The sequence below is a fragment of the Cryptomeria japonica genome, chromosome 3 (genome assembly GCF_030272615.1).
Source record: "Cryptomeria japonica chromosome 3, Sugi_1.0, whole genome shotgun sequence".
In the NCBI taxonomy this organism is placed as follows: Eukaryota; Viridiplantae; Streptophyta; class Pinopsida; order Cupressales; family Cupressaceae; genus Cryptomeria; species Cryptomeria japonica.
This window is the reverse complement of record NC_081407.1, coordinates 192,592,671-192,609,944: the sequence shown is the minus strand read 5'-3', so window position 1 is coordinate 192,609,944 and position 17,274 is coordinate 192,592,671. Positions and strand designations below refer to the sequence as shown.

The following is a 17,274-nucleotide window of genomic DNA, read 5'->3' as shown; positions in this document are numbered from 1 at the left end:
AAAGCCCTCACATGGATTGTCAATCCTAACCCTTGTTGAAATTGCTCAATCTCAACCATCCATTGCTCCATTTTTCCTATAAATAGAGCCCATTTCTTCATAATCCAGATCCTGAAAACTTGTTTGCATCTAAGTTATAGAGAATTTTAGAGAGAGCATTTAGCATAAATCACATATATTGTCATCTTGGACTAAAATAAATCTTAGTTCTTTTTCATAATATGTCTAATTAGTTTGTTTTACAATTGCATAGCATAAGCTTGAGATCATCTACAATCTTGAATCTCCATAAGCATCCATAGTGCAAAAAGCTGCTGAGAGCTACACTATTTTGGAACTTGGAGAGAAGAGGAACAAAGGAGAAGGAGCTAAAAGCATGTTAGAAGGCATTTGGAATGCCTTGTTGTGTTTACTTTGATAGTTAAATATTCTAGCATGTTTCTAGTGTCTCTTTTGATATGCCTACTTAGATTGGTTTTTGATTGAATAACACTAGCTTGTTCTTGTGTTTTTGTGTGTTATACGACCATAGGTTCCAGTCTAACCTTTGGGTATTTTGCAGAGCATCAATAGTGTTTTACATTTATGATATTTGTATCAATTGTTTAACGTTCACCCTCTTTATGTTGATATTTTAAATGTTTTAGAGGCCGGTATCATGGTATGCCATTATAACAGGGATGCCAGTGGATACAACATTGTTCAAGTTGAATGAAAATTTATTTTTTGAAGTGGATATAGTCATTCAGATTGAGAAAGGAGAGTATTCCCTTGAAGTGGATACAGTCATTGAGATTGAGAAAGGAGAGTATTCCCTAGAAATGAAAAGAAATCCTTACATAGAAATGCTTTGCTTGTAAGGTCTTGTAGTAATCCTTACATAGAAATGTAATCTGTAATTACCCATTTGCACTCCTTGCCACTTGGAAATGAATTGATGACTACAGTTTTACAAACCCCGTATAGTAATGATGTTAGGCTGATAAGCGTCCCCATAGTGAAGGGGTTTCAGGCCAGGGTGAATGAAAGGGAAGAAGGGCAAGCTTTAATTATATTGCAAAGGATTATTGACAGATTATATAAGAGTTGGCAGCATATGACGCGGTGAAGTGAAAAAGCCAAAGTAAAAGTATTGAAATTGTCTTTTACTTTGATTGTCATCTTTGTGTCTTTAATCATTGAATGAAATAATTCTAAAACTTGTTTCGATTAATTTAGTAATATAGACAAGTAATATTTTACATTAATTGGTATTACAATATTAATTTAGATTGATTAATTAAATATAATTGTGTATTAATGCATGTTATTTTAGGAAAGTAAATAGGAGAATAAAGATGTTTAGTTATGTAATCCTTAAGTATTCACGTATTGATCTAGATATTATATATATGACATATGTTTTTTGAGATGACTGATTCTTAAGCGACACTTTTATAGTTAATTAGATGTAGGAGATTCTAACTATCTATGTCGAATCTCAAATTGATATTGTTTGCCAATCAATAAATCAAGACATTGTGATAGTAATAGTATCATTAATCTTGGTTGAGAATCTCAAAGTGTCATTTATCTTATAATCAAATATTTTAATTTGATTATGTAGAGTCAAGTTTGGAGTTATAGTCAAGTCTAAATCACATATATATCTTTGTACCTATAGATTTGATATAGTAATTGACAAAATTTGACATATTTAAGTGTAAACAAGAAAATTTAATATGTGAATAGATCGTGGATTTAGAGATGATTATTTGATGATTAAAAGCAAGTGTATTCAATGCATTTAAATAAGGGTGTAGAAATAAACCATGCAAAAGTGTACTTATTTCTTGAAGGGAAGTAATTTGCAAGATTCAATTTAATTTTTTTATATATATAAAGGACAAATCAATTTGGGTGATGTGTAAAAATAAATGTATGCATTAATAACCAAAATCATACATAGACTCTATAGGCAAATATGCAATCTATAGATGGATGTAATAAGGAAATGGACCTAAAACTATATGAGAAGCGACATCTAGATATGTGAATTTCATCATTTTATTTGTCCCAATTTGAGGTGTATATGAATTCCATAGTGATCATGCATCTATAAGTATATAACACTCACAATTATGCATGTAATATATAGACATCTTGAATGGTATTATCATAAGGCCTATATAAAATAATGGACCCAACAAGATGTCATCATTTAATTTTACCATCATTAATATCCATACAAAATGTACAACACAAGAAAAAAATATTTCATGACCATCTTTATGGTACAAGAATGAATAAAAGATCAAATACAATTATATGGTTCTATTAAAAATAATAAGATAGAGAAAGGTGGTAGTGGAACTTATACAAAGCAATCCCATTTTATCTTACTTGAAAATTGGTAGGTGATATAATGCATAAAGCTTGCCATATATAGGAGATAAGTCTCTATAAGAACTTATAACTATATTCAAAAAAAAAAAATAAGAGTGTTAGTCATATGATATATCCTAAACAAAATTAGTTAAACCCATAGTTTATATGGGACAAGACTTGGAGAGAGAAAAATGTCATTTGAAAAAGTAAATCCTTAAAAATATAAGCATGTGATCATATAAAGTTATAATCATGAGGGAGTGCATCATGTGTTAAGCATGTCAATGTCTTGAATGATAGTTGTGTAAGGCACATAGTTTGGAGCTAATACTAGGAAGTTCCCTAATGTTTCCCCTAATATGAGAAATTAAGAATCAAAATTATGGCTCTTAGTAGGCATTTTTTTAGTGGCAAATAGTTTGTATCACATATATTGAAAGCATAGTATTCAAATCACTTAAATTTTATGTATTATTTATCTAATGTATGTAATTAATATTTTTGCCAATAACACTTATGTGGTTCTAATATTGTAATTAATATTTTTTCCTAGAATATCATATGTATGTATTAACTAAACAACGTATTCACCTAAATTTAATTGTAACCCTAATCTTAACGCTAACCCTATCCCTCATCCCGACTTAAACCCTGTCATAACTATTATTCTATCTTTAATTATAATCTTAACCCTAACCCTAACGCCAATTATAACCCTAACTATATCTCTAACCTTAACACTAAACCTAACTCTTCTTAGACTATATCTCTAACCCTAATTCTAACCTTAATCCTAACTAAATATTAACGATGCAATATATTTTATATCATAATAAAAAATAATATTATTATATATTATTTATATTGATATTGACACTTATCCTAAATGTAAATCTAACATTACTCATTACTCTAACTATGTCCTCAATCCTAAAATACATTTTTATTATTTATATTAATTCTTATTTATATTATACTGATATAATAATATTATTATATTTTTAATTAAGGATATAATATATTTTATAATGTAATACACTTTTGAGGTTAGCAATTACCGACTCATCTTGAATATTGAATCTAAGATGACCAAGGTACCTAGCCACCTTTTCAACTTCATCTTCATCCCTTCCTACTCTTATACTAAACTTCTAAAATTCATCAGTAGAAGTTTTCACATCTAAATCCCTATGTTTTAAACTTTGCATTCTTTTAAATATTTGAATTTGATAGTCTCTAGGGAGAAACTCAGGTCCGATTTTTGCCATCATTCGGTCCCATGAGATGATCTTTGCCTTGCTCTTCTTCCTTCTTTCTTCATGTTCATAATCTCACCATAGGAGAGCATGTCCTTTCAACTTTGTCTTTGCCACTTTGACCCTTTGTTCCTCTGGCACATCTTCACTCTCAAAATATGTGTCCATGGTTGCTACCCAATCAAGTAACTCTTCTTCATTCATATTTCCACCATACATAGGTAGGTCAACTCTTGCCTGATACTGATCGCCTTCCACTCCCTTTAGCAATCTGAGTGTCTATTGTTCTTCATGATCTATCTATTCTTCCTCCTCTTCTTCTTCCTCTTCATCACTTGAATCTCCTATATCAACATTCCTTCTTTGATTGGACTTTAAGGCTTTAAGCCTTTCTATCATTGCATTATAGGATTCTTGCAACCTTGCATTCTTCTCCTTCAACTCCTGCAACTCTCTAGCAGTACCCACACTCTTAAGAGGCATCTTGTCCTCAACCTCCTATTTACTCTTCTCTCAAATCCCAACTATCTTCTTCAGGGACCTACTTCCTTGCTCTGATACCACTTTAATGCAAATAGTCCACACAAACTCAACTACTTAGGGAGATCTTTCTTCCAACTCACCTAATCAAAAAGGTGATAACAACCCTCAAGCCTACTAAGTACTTGCAAGGCCTCTAGTTTCTTAATATGCCCCATTAACCCAAAGACACACTCCTACTTCTCAACCTCCATCCAATCATGGAAACATGCCCAAATAGGTTTTACCAACATGTTTAGACCCTTGACCAAATAGTTCAATACCAAACACCATAGATTCACTCAATGGCCAACAACACTAGGCCTTCCCCAATTAGGACTACCAAAGACTTACTCACATAACTCACAATGCCAAATAAGCATACCCCAACCCAAGGACCTTCATGGAGACATTATTGTGACTCTCTTCTATGGCCAAAACACTTGACTCAACCCTCCCAACCACCCTAGGAAACATCACAACACCTTGATGTCTCAACATTGTTCATAGGGACAAAAATCAACTTTTAGGAAAGTCATGTACAAGACGGGAACAGACACTCCTTTCATGGCCAGTATTCTTCACAACACTCTCGAACATTAATGATGATTAAAATAGACCTCCTTACACCTTCCACCAACATCAAACTCCATACCAAACTCATTCCCAATCTTGCTAATGCACTAACTCAGCTCAATGTCAAATTGTGGCAGTCAATACAAGGTTTTGGACAGTCAACAAGTACTTGTCATTTGTCTTATTTGTGAGGGATCCAACCCAGGGTACACACTTAGAACATCTCCACACACCCTTCCAAAGGTTCTCCACTCCACAATATCACCAACTCATCTATTCCTTGGTTTACAAATGCACAAATGCAATCCACAGCCAAATCTTTTGATTGTTTAATGGATGCATGGACACAACATGACTTGGAACATGTATAGCAATCTTCCTCACACCCTATTATTCCTTTACCACCCTTTCAAGGCTCTCACCTTACATTTAGTCTTCCAAATCACCACCAAAGTTCTGATTTCTCAGATTGAGGCAGAGATTTCAGTCCTTGTACTCTTCCCTAGCATGTGCAAACTCCATCATGAAACCCTGCAATCATTAAAAGACAAAGAAATAACATATTTACAAGTTTTTCCATCCATTGGATGGTGTTTCAATTATATATATATAAATATTTTTACATTTTTCTTTGTCTCAGATTACCCTAGTTTGGGGTTTTGATAGATTTTAGGAAAAACAAGATATCTTCTTCAACAGTGTACCAAATTAAATGAAACCACTTGGAAAAGGAAGAAGACTCATTCAATAATTATAACAAATAAGTTTGCAAAGAAAATGAATAAGTCTTGTCAATGAACAACTCCTTGGAGCAGATTGTCACGTGGAGAAACTTAGGAAAGTGCGGTAAGTTTCAAGATTTTTATTGATTCTTCCTTCTTACATTCAACAACAACCTTGATTCGACCTTCCTAAGGTCTATTTATGCATCCACATGGCGGTTACAACTTCTCCAACTAAATTTCAAACCATACGTGCGTTGGGTACAATAATGCAACTTTTGTGCAAATGACAACTTGACAATTTTGTGACAACATTTTGCAACATTGACAACTTTGACCTCAAACAAACCTATGACCCCCAAAACATCAAAATAGGTCCAAATGGACATAAGAACGTCTTCAAAATACATTTTACATCAAAATGGACCATTTAGACACCTTGAGCATTCTTTGACAACTTTTTACAACTTTAGACCAATTTTGAGCAATTTTACCAATATGAGTAACCTATGACTAGACATAACAAATATTGGTCTAGATGACCTTATTACATAAAAAATGATCACAATTGACCTTATTTACATTGAGAATCCATCAAAACACTCGTCTTCCATATTTGACCTCATGGAGGCCTAATGAGTAAGGAGGTGCTCCTGCACCAGGAGTTATATCTCTCAAAATTTGTATGGAGGCAACTGCAATGGTTATGCTCTTGGCAGACGATCCCGGCCCCTTTTGCGACCATGACCGCTTGGACAACCCCTGTTGCGGCCCGGACCACTACTCCCACCACTTTCAAAAGCATTCAGCATGACAACCTGAGGATGTCCACTTGGGAGAGGAGGGTCAATAGGTTCTTCTTCCTAAAGGAAGCCATTAAGAATTGCATACTCTTTGAAGTCCTTCTCCTTATTATGGTGTCCAGGCTGATTAGGAAGGATTCTCCACTTCAAATAGTATACAACCACTGAAACATTTTGCCTGTGCTCTCTCCATTTTATAATATAATATTATGAATATACTAAAATTATATTTATTTATAATAATTATCAAATAATATTATTATATATTATTTTTTAAAAATTAATTATAAATATTATATCAATATATTGATAATAATTTAATATAAGATATATAATCATAAAATTAATTTATAGAAAATAAATAGTATTTGTTATTCACATAAATGATGTGGAAAGACTTGAAAATGTTTAGTGACCACCTACCTAAAACTGATTTACACAAATTTGAAGACTTTTTTTTAGGTTAATGGGACAACTTACAAAACCTAACAACTAAATACAAATCTCCTTAATTAAAAATTGACACTGAAAATACGCTCAAAGAGAAAGGATTTAATTGACACTGAAAATACGCTCAAAGAGAAAGGATTTAACCACTGAAAATGGTAGCAACTCCAGAGCACACAGAAAAATGCAGGGAAAATTTGATGAAATTTTGGGACAACGAGAGACTCGCTGGGCAAATCACAAGGATTAAATTCTAGGTCGTGAAAGTTTAGAGTATTTGACATAATTCGAAGGAATCGAAAGGTAGTTCCTTCTGGGGAGCGAGGAGATTCATGATTCTTTGAATGGACAGTCTATTAGATTACACCTACTCCATGGACGAGGATTGCGGAGAAGATGAAGAAGGAAGAGAGAAATGCCAGGGAGGTTGTGGGAGGCATGTTAATGTATGCCTCTGCACTGTACTAGTTTCTCAAGCAATGAAAACATCTACCCACATTGTCATATTACAACATCCCCATGAGGCGAGGCACAAGCTTGCGACTGTTTCGCTTCTCAATAGATGTCTGAGCAATTGCTATGTTATAGTTGGTCGTTGTTTACACGGGAAATCCTCCTCAATCCTTGACAATATATGCCAATCGACATGCCATGTTCTTTTACTCTTTCCGGGCAATGAAGCACTCAATCTGAACAAGTGGGTATCGTCGTCATCATTAGGTATGTCCATGCCTACTACCCAAAATGAAAAACAATGGAGAGGAATTAAAAGGAGTATTGTCTCAAAGTGGGAATAATATAGAGAGATTGAAAAGGGTAGTTTTGGTAGTGATTGATGGGACATGGCAACATGCCATACAGATGGCTAGGGCAAGCATGCCCTTCCTCGGGGAAATCGGGGTTGTTCAAGTTTGTCTACCTTATGACCAGAATGCCCAAGGAAATAACATGTGGAGTTGTGAGTCAACGCTACTAAAAGAGCCACATGGGGATGCCTTTCCACAATGGAGGTTGTTGCACACTCCCTGAGGACTTTGGAACCCACACCGATTGTTGTTGAAATTAAGCACAAACTTCTCTCTATTTCGCATGCCATGGTTGCATACCAAGTTCACAATTTGAAGCCCATGAGACCTTACCCCAAATTGCTTAAAAAGGGCAGTTGCCCCGTTTCCCCCTCCTCATGATTTACTTCTTATGTAAATTGGTTTTGGGCATATTTTTCACTTTTTAAGTGTTTATTTTCAATTTTAAAGCACCTCATACATGCAAGTGACCTCTTAGTGTTCTCACAGGCAGCTCTGGTGGTGCCTTAATCAAAACATAGTTAAATTTGCTCATGGCTAATTCGTTGATAGAACTGAGTAGTTTTATTAGGTTTTTCTTTTTAGCAGCTGGAGCATGTCAAGGTATTTCTTTTGCTAATTCGGTAATTGCCTATTTTTTCAGGTATAAATTAAAAGTGGGTCTGCCTATTGTCAATTTTTTTACTAGCTGCCTTCACTTCTTAAAAATTATATATATACACATCTACACATGCATATACATACATATATATACACATACACATACGTAGATGTATACAGATACATACGCATACACATATACATATATTAACAATATTTCCTTATAATTATTATATGGTACTTGTTTTCTGCAACTAGAAAGATTCACCAATAATTAATAAATATTTGACAATATTCTGTAGTTGCAAAATACTTTTCAACTAGAATAATTGGTTGAGTGTATATAATTATAAGTTTCATGTCAATGCTTTTTCTCTGTTGATGGCCGCTCCTGCATGTAAAATTTCCTTTCCACGTATTATGTTGTTCTATATATATGTATAATACATAAAAAAATGCACAATGGTTCAGATTTGATGGCATACAAATTGGGGCATATTGTTGGACTAAAATTTTCAATTTTGTCACTACTGATTTAGAAGTCAAGAAACACCGATACTAATAATGCAGCTCAAAGGTGTTGGGCTTATTCCAATTTCAAATTGTAACTGTGTTATATATAGTATATACACGAATATGTTTGGGCCTTTATGCCCCTGACTTGGGCGGTAAAGAGTGAGACTGGAATCACACTTGGACAACTCTGAGACACAAGTTTCCATTATTACATGCTTTGTACCAAATTTGAATTTGAGCCGTCTGTATTTTGTAACTTTTATCAGTTACCACATTGCTCAACCTCTTTTTAGGTGTCCTGGACATGCTATCATGCTAGCTTTTGGTTTTCAAATCTAGAGAGAAGGATCCATAGTCTAGACATCTAAACCATCCAGGCTGAAAAGCATCTCATAGCCTCTCTAAAAGGAAGACTATGGAGCAAACCTAAGTTTAGTCTATGTTTGGGAATACATACCTTATATCCATTGATTAATGATTAAGCTTTATTAGGCTATGTTTAGTATCAATCATGTACCATGAAAGGAGGTAACACAGGTAGGTTGTCAAATTAAACAATTGCATTCAATTTGCTTACCAATTGTTATGTTTTTTTAATAGGAAGTTACTCTGTTAAAGAAGCAATTGTTATGTTTTTTTAATAGGAAGTTACTTTGTTAAAGAAGTACCCACAATGACGCACATTGTGGAAATATAACATGACAAAAATGGGTATGTAACAATAAATCTAACATGTCAAGGGAATATTAAAAGATATGCTGAAATTCATAGTCCAAAACAAAATGAGGAAAAAAACAGCATAAATGTGTCAGAGACAAGTGTAGACAGAACAAAGTGGTAAATAGCTAAGAGATAGTTGAGGTTATTCAAAATCATTGAAAAATAGGCATCCCTGGATGACCCCTTGATCCACCTTCTTTGTGATCTTCCTGTTGTGAATATTCCATTGTGAAGAACTAACTAGAGGAACAACTTGATTTAGAGATTGCAGCGAAGAACCATATACGTTCTCAATTAACTGGGTTATCATGTTCAACCATGTACACTAATTAATGATCAAAATGGTTGAATTTTAATGTTATGGCTTATAAAATAAGGTATTTGTAGGTCCCTAAGGAAGGCCAGATTAGGATTGAATAAGAGTGGTGTCATAATGTTGTTTGAAGGTTTGCAGAGATAAGCAATAACCCATAGGTCATTTATAATTATCATTTAGTTTAGTTTTAGAATTGCAAGTTTTCTTTTAGATGTTGGAAGGCAAATTTCTTTGTGCTTTGTGTGTGTGTTATTTATTATGTCATTTACATGCTCTTCCTTTGATTAGGTCAGGGATCATCATGTATAATCGTTTTGGCTATTCGGTACACAATATCATGTGCAATCGTTCTTCGATTTGTCCATTTTGGGTAAGTGCACCAAGTTGTGGTACCAAATAGGTGCCACTTCTTACTTTTTCATAAAAATGCGTCATTGGCATGAAAATGTCGTCCAAACCTACGGGTTGGATGCCCAAGGCAAATCCAACCCAAAGGGTTGGTATTCTCCCAAGCAAACCATTTGGCGAGCGCCAAATATGGCGCTCGCCAAATGCAAAATTTTGATTTTTCACATTTGGTGCTAGCCAAATGCAAAATTTGAATTTTCACATTTGGCGCACGCCAAATTTGGCGCTCGCCAAATGTGAAAAGTCATTTTTTTGCATTTGGCGAGCACCAAATTTGGCGTGCACCAAATGTTCTGCATTGTCCAATGTGAAGGTTTTGTGAGTGTGTAGATTTTTCAATCTTGGCACAAGTTAAATCCACCCCCGAAGGAGAATATATACATGAAATATAGAATTTAAGTATAGCTCTATGGGACTTATAATGTAGATTCTAGTTTTTAGAGGATCATAAAATTTCAGACAGTCAAATTTCAATAATCGACATGTCGAATTTCAATAATCAACATGACCCCATTAGCATTCTTTAGCTATGTATCTCACTCTCTTTATCTTCCCCAAACTCTAGACCTATCTCTCTCCCTCTCTTGTCTATCTCGCTTCTTTAGCCTTGACTCTCTCCCTCTCTCTTCTCTCTCACTCCCTTATTGTTTCTCTCCCCTCCCACTTCTTTCTCTTGGTCACTACCTATCCCTTTTATCCTCTCTCTCCCCGTATCTAGGGTTGTCCCTCCCTCACTATTCACCTCATTGTCTCTCCCTCCCTATATTATTACCCACCTTTCTCTCCCCCTCTAGGTTTCTCACTTATCTAATTGTCCACTCTCTATTTCTCTCCCTCCCTCTCCACCTTTCTCTCCCTTCTCCTTACCTCTATCTATTTATGAACTCTCTCCCTCTCTTCTCTCTCTCTCTCCAAACCTTTCTATCTCCTCATTCTCTAGGTCTCACAGTCCCTCCATGTCTACCTCTCTATCCATCTCCTCTTACTCATCTCTTTGTTCTTCTATCTCTTCTATTCTCCCTCCCTCCCCTCTCCAGGTCTCTTCCTTCCTTTCTTCCTCTCTCCCTCTCTATCTCCCTCTCCCACTATCTCATCTTCTCTCTTCCTCTCTTATTCTCTATCTTCATTGTCTAGGTCATTACCTCTCCATCCCACGCTATCTCCCCTCTCTATGTTTCTCCCTCCCTTCCTCTCCACCTATCTGCCTCTGCATATAGGTCTCGTTACCCACCTCTCTTTATCCCCCTCTATCTATCTCACTCCTCTCTGGCCATCTAGGTCTCTCACCTATCTATATGCCCCCTCTATAGTTATATATGTCCCTCTCTACCTCTCTCTCCCTCCTCCTTAACCCTATCCCTTTATGAACTCCCTCCTTTTCTCTTCCTCCCCTAACCTCTTTATATCCTCCTTCCATAGGTCTCTCACTCCCTCCATGTCTACCTCTCCATCCATCCCCTCTTACTCCTCTCTTTGTTCTTCTATCTCTTCTCTTCTCCCTCCCTCCCTTCTCTAGGTCTCTCCCTTCATTTCTTCCCCTCTCCCTCTCTACCTCCCCATCCATACATACCCCCATATATATCTCACTCCCCCACTTTTTTATTCTCTCTTCCTCTTTTATTATCTCTCTACATTCTAGGTCATCAACTCTCTCTCGCCTCTATAGGTTTACCACTTCCTTCTTCTCCACCTATCTAGGTCTACATCATGTCTTATTACTCACCTCTCTCTCCCCCCCTCTATCTATCTCATTCCTCTCTCTTGTCATCTAGGTCTCGCATCTCTCTTTCCCAATATAGTTCTCTCACCTACCTATTTGTCCCCTCTCTAGTTCTCTCCCTCTCTCTTCCCCTATATCTCCCTCCCCCTTTACCCCTATTTATTTTTGAACTCTCTCCTCCTCTTCTCGCTTTCCCCCCACCTCTACATCATCTCCTTCCCTAGGTCTTGCAGTCCCTCCATGTCTACCTCTCCCTCAATCCACTCATACTCTTCTCTCTCTTTATTCTTTCATCTCTCCTCTTATCCCTCCCTCCCATTTATAGGCATCTCCATTATTTTCTTCCCCTCTCCCTCTCTATGTCCCTCTCCCTCCTTATCCCCATCTCTCTCTCCCTTTCCTACTAATTCTTATTCTCGCTTTACCATCTACATCATCAGCTTTCCATCACACCCTCTTTAACCCTCTCTAGGTTTCTCTCTCATTCCCTCTCTACCTCTCTACATCTCCATCCATATCTCATTACCAACCTCTCTCTATCCCCCTCCATCTATCTCAACCCTCTCTCTCTCACCCTATCTAGGTCTCTCACGCCTCTCTCCCCCTCTAGGTATCTTATATCTCTATATAACCCATCTGGGTATGTGCAGGAGCATGGTGGGCCATATAACCCCTTAGGAAACCATTACTATCTATCTTAGGAAACCATATGACCTCTTAGGACAACATATGGTGTTGTTACAAGTCATATGGTGTCCTAAGGGGTCATATGGTGTCACTACAGGTCATATGGTGTCCTAAGGGGTCATATTGTGTTCTATGACCCCTTAGGATACCATATGATCTCTTAGAACACCATATGAGCCCTAACGACACCATATGGTGTCCTAAGGGGTAATTTGGTGTTTTATGACCCCTAAGGACATCATATAGGACACCATATGACCCCTAATGACACCATATGACCCCTAGCAACACCATATAGTGTCCTAAAGGGTCATATGGCATTCTATGACCCCTTATGACACTATATGCCCCATAATGACACCATATGGTGTCATTAGGGGTCATATGGTGCCTAAGGGGTCACATGGTGTCGTTAGGGGTCATGTGATGTCCTAAGGGGCATATGGTGCCCAAATGGGTCATAGAATACCATATGACCCCTTAAGACACCATATGATCCCTAACGACACCATATGACCCCTTAAGATACCATATGACCCCTAATGACACCATATTGTGTCTTGAGGGGTCATATGGTGTCACAAGTGGTCATGTCATGTACTATGATGTTAGAAGGGGTCATATGGTGTCCTAGGGGGTCATAGAACACCATATGACCCCTCTAAACACCATATGACCTCTTAAGACACCATATCGTGTCATTAGGGGTCATATGGTGTCCTAAGGGGTCATATGGTGTCGTTAGGGGTCATATGGTGTCCTAAGGGGTCATATGGTATTCTATGACCCATTAGGATTCCATATGACCCTTTAGGACACCATATGGTGTTGTTAGGGATCATATGGTGTCCTAAGGGGTCATATGGTGTCACAAGGGATCATATGGTGTTATATGGCCCCTTAGGACACCATATGACCCCTAAGACCACCATATGGTGTCCTGAGGGGTCATATGGTGTCGTTAGGGGTCATATGGTGTCATTAGGGGTCATATTGTGTCCTAAAGGGTCATATGATGTTCTATGACTCCTTAGAACACCATATGACCCCTAAAAAACACCATATGGTGTCCCAAGGGGTCATAGGGTGTCCTTAGGGGTCATATGGTGTTCTATGACCCCTTGAGACACCATATGAACCCTTTGGATATGTCATATGGTGTCCTAAGGGGTCATATGGTATTCTATGACCCCTTAGGACACCATGTAACCCCTAACGTCACCATATGGTGTCCTAAGGGGTCATATGATTTCCTAAGGGGTCATATGGTGTCCTAAGGGGTCATATGGTATTCTATGACCCCTTAGGACACCATATGACCCCATACACCATATAATTCCTAATGCCACCATATAGTGTCCTAAGAGGTCATATGGTGTTCTATGACCCCTTGGGACACCATATGACCCCTAATGACAACATATGATGTCCTAAGGGGTCATATGGTGTTCTATGACCCCTTGGGATGCCATATGAGCCCTCAAGACAATATATGATCCCATATGACACCGTATGACCCCTCACGACACCATATTGTGTCCTAAGGGGTCATATGGTGTCCTAAGGGGTCATAGAACACCATATGACTTCGTAGGACACCATATGACCCCTAACAATATCAGATGACCCCTTAAGACACCATATGGTGTTGTTAGGGGTCATATGGTGTCCTAAGGGGTCATAGAACACCATATGACCCCTTAGGACACCATATGACCCCTAACAACACCATATGACCCCTTAGGACACCATATAGTGTTCTTAGAGGTCATATGGTGTCCTAAGGGGTCAAGTAGTGTCCTAAGGGATCAAATAGTGTCCTAAGGGGTCATAGAACATAATATAACCCCTTAGGACACCTTATGATCCCTTAGGACACCATATGACTCTTAATGACACCATATGGTGTTGTTAGGGGTCATATGGTCTCCTAATGGGTTATAGAATATCATATGACCCCTTAGGACACCATATGCCCCTAACGACACCATATGCCATGCGCTAAGGGGTCATATGGTGTCTTAAGGGATCATAGAACACTATATGACCCCTAAGGACACCATATGACCCCTTAGGACACCACATGGTGTCCTAAGGGGTCATCGAACACCATATGACCCCTTAGGACACAATATGACTCCTAATGACACCATATGACCCCTAACGACACCATATGACCCCTTAGGACACCATATGGTGGTCTTAGGGGATATATGGTGTCCTAAGGGGTCATAGAACACCATGTGACCCCTTATGACACCATATGACCCCTTAAGACACCATATGACCGTTGACGACACCATATGGTGTTGTTAGGGGTCATATGGTGTCCTAAGGGGTCATATGGCATCCTAATGGGTCATAGAATATTATATGACTGCTTAGGACACCATATGACCCCTAATGACACCATATGACCCTTAACGACACCATATGATGTCCTAAAGGGTCATATGGTGTCCTGAGGGGTCATATGGTGTTCTATCACGCCCTAGGACACTATATGACCCGTTTTAACATCCTAGTACATGACATGACCACTTGTGACACCATATGACCCCTCGAGACATAATATGGTGTTGTTAGGGGTCATATGGTGTCCTAAGGGGTCATATGGTGTCCTAAGGGGTCATATGATGTTCTATTACCCATTAGGACACCATATGATCCCTTATGACACCATATGACCCCTAATGACACCATATGGTGTCATTAGGGGTCATATGGTGTGCTAAGGGGTCATATGGTGTCGTTAGGGGTCATATGGTGTTATATGACCCCTTAGGACACCATATAACCCCTAACAACACAATATGGTGTTTTGAGGGGTCATCTGATGTCGCTAAGGGTCATATGGTATTCTATGACCCCTTAGGACAACATATGGTGTTGTGACGGGTCATATGGTTTCATATGGGGTCATATGGTGTCTTGAGGGGACATAGAAGATCATATGACCCCTTAGGACACCATATGGTGTTTTTAGGGGTCATATGGTGCCTTGAGGGCTCATATAGTGTCCCAAGGGGTCATAGAACACCATATGAGCCCTTAGGACACCATATATTGTCATTAGGGGTCATATGGTGTCCTAAGAGGTCATAGAACATCATATGACCCCTTAGGACACCATATGTTGTTTTTAGGGATTATATGGTGTTGTATGGGGTCATATGGTGTCCTAAGGGGTCATAAAACACCATATGGCCCCTTAGAAAACCATATGGTGATGTTAGGGGTCATATGGTATCTTAAGGGGTCATAGAACACCATATGACACTATAAGACACCATCTGACCCCTTGAGACACCATTTGGTGTTGTTAGGGGTCATATGGTGTCCTAAGGGGTTATAGAACACTGTATGACCCCATGGGACACCATATAATCTCTAACGACACCATATGACCCCTTAGGACACCGTATGGTGTCATTAGGGGTCATATGATGTCATGTGGGGTCACGTTGTGTCCTAAGGGGTCATAGAACACCATATGACCCCTTAAGACATCATATGACCCCTTAGGAAACCATATGACCCCTTTGGACACCATATGGTGTTGTTAGGGGTCATATGGTGTTCTAAGGGGTCATAAAACACCATATGACTCTCTCATATATCTTCCTTGCTCTCTTATTGTCTCTCTCCATTCTCAAGGTCATCATCTCTCTCTATTCTTAAGGGGTAATATGGTGTCATATGACCCCTTAGGACACGATATGACCCCTTAGGACACCATATGGTGTCATTATGGGTCGTATGGTGTCCTAAGCAGTCATTAGGTGTCTTATGACCCCTTAGGACACCATATGACCCCTTAGGTGTTGTTAGGGGTCATATTGTGTCCTAAGGGGTTATATGGTATCCTATGAACCCCTAGGACACCATATGACCCCTTAGGTATTGTTAGGGATCATATTGTGTCCTAAGGGGTCATAGGGTGTCCTATAACCCCTCAAGACACCATATGATCCCATAGGACACCATATGGTGTCTTTATGGGTCATGTGGTGTCCTAAGGAGTCATATGGTGTCAGATGAAGGATACCATATGTCCTTTATGGGTTGTATGGTGTGCTAAGGGGTCATATGGTGTTGTATGACCCCTTAGGACACCATATTGTGTTGCTATGAGCTATATGGTGTTTTAAGGGGTCATATGGTGTCCTATGATCCCCTAAGGGGTCGTTAGAGGTCATTTTGTGTCCTATGACCCTTTAGGACACCATATGACCCCTTAGGATACAATATGGTGTCGTTATGAGTCGTATGGTATCCTGAGGGGTCATATGATGTCCGATGACCCCTTAGGGCACCATATGACCCCTTAAGATACAATATGGTGTCGCTATGGGTCATATGGTGTCCTAAGGGGTCATATGGTCTAGGACACCATATGAGCCCTCATATGGTGTTTTTATGGGTCGTATGGTGTCTTAAAGCGTCATATGGTGTCCTAATACCCCTTAGGACACCATATGGTGTCATTATGGGTCTATTGGCGTGCTAAGGGGTCATATGGTGTTATATGACCCATTAGGACACCATATGACCCCTTAGGACACCATATGGTGTCATTATAGGTTGTATAGTGTGTTGAGAGGTCATACGGTGCCATATAACCCCCTAAGGGGTTGTTAGGGGTCGTATTGTGTCCTAAGGAGTCATATTGTGTCCTATGATCCCTTAGGACACCATATGACCCCTTATGACACAATATGGTGTTGTTATGCACCGTATTGTGTCCTAAGGGGTCATATGATGCCCTATGACCCCATAGGACACCATATGACCCCTTAGGTGTCATTGTG

General features: G+C 38.4%; 1 protein-coding gene across 1 annotated transcript; it reads left to right on the top strand.

The window, feature by feature from the left end:
• Positions 1–7,064: 7,064 nt before the first annotated feature.
• Positions 7,065–7,877, top strand: LOC131874034 (uncharacterized). The gene is made up of 2 exons (XM_059217243.1): positions 7,065–7,469; positions 7,701–7,877. Exons 1-2 carry the CDS (start codon positions 7,065–7,067, stop codon positions 7,875–7,877), a joined length of 582 nt encoding a protein of 193 aa, XP_059073226.1.
• Positions 7,878–17,274: the final 9,397 nt, after the last annotated feature.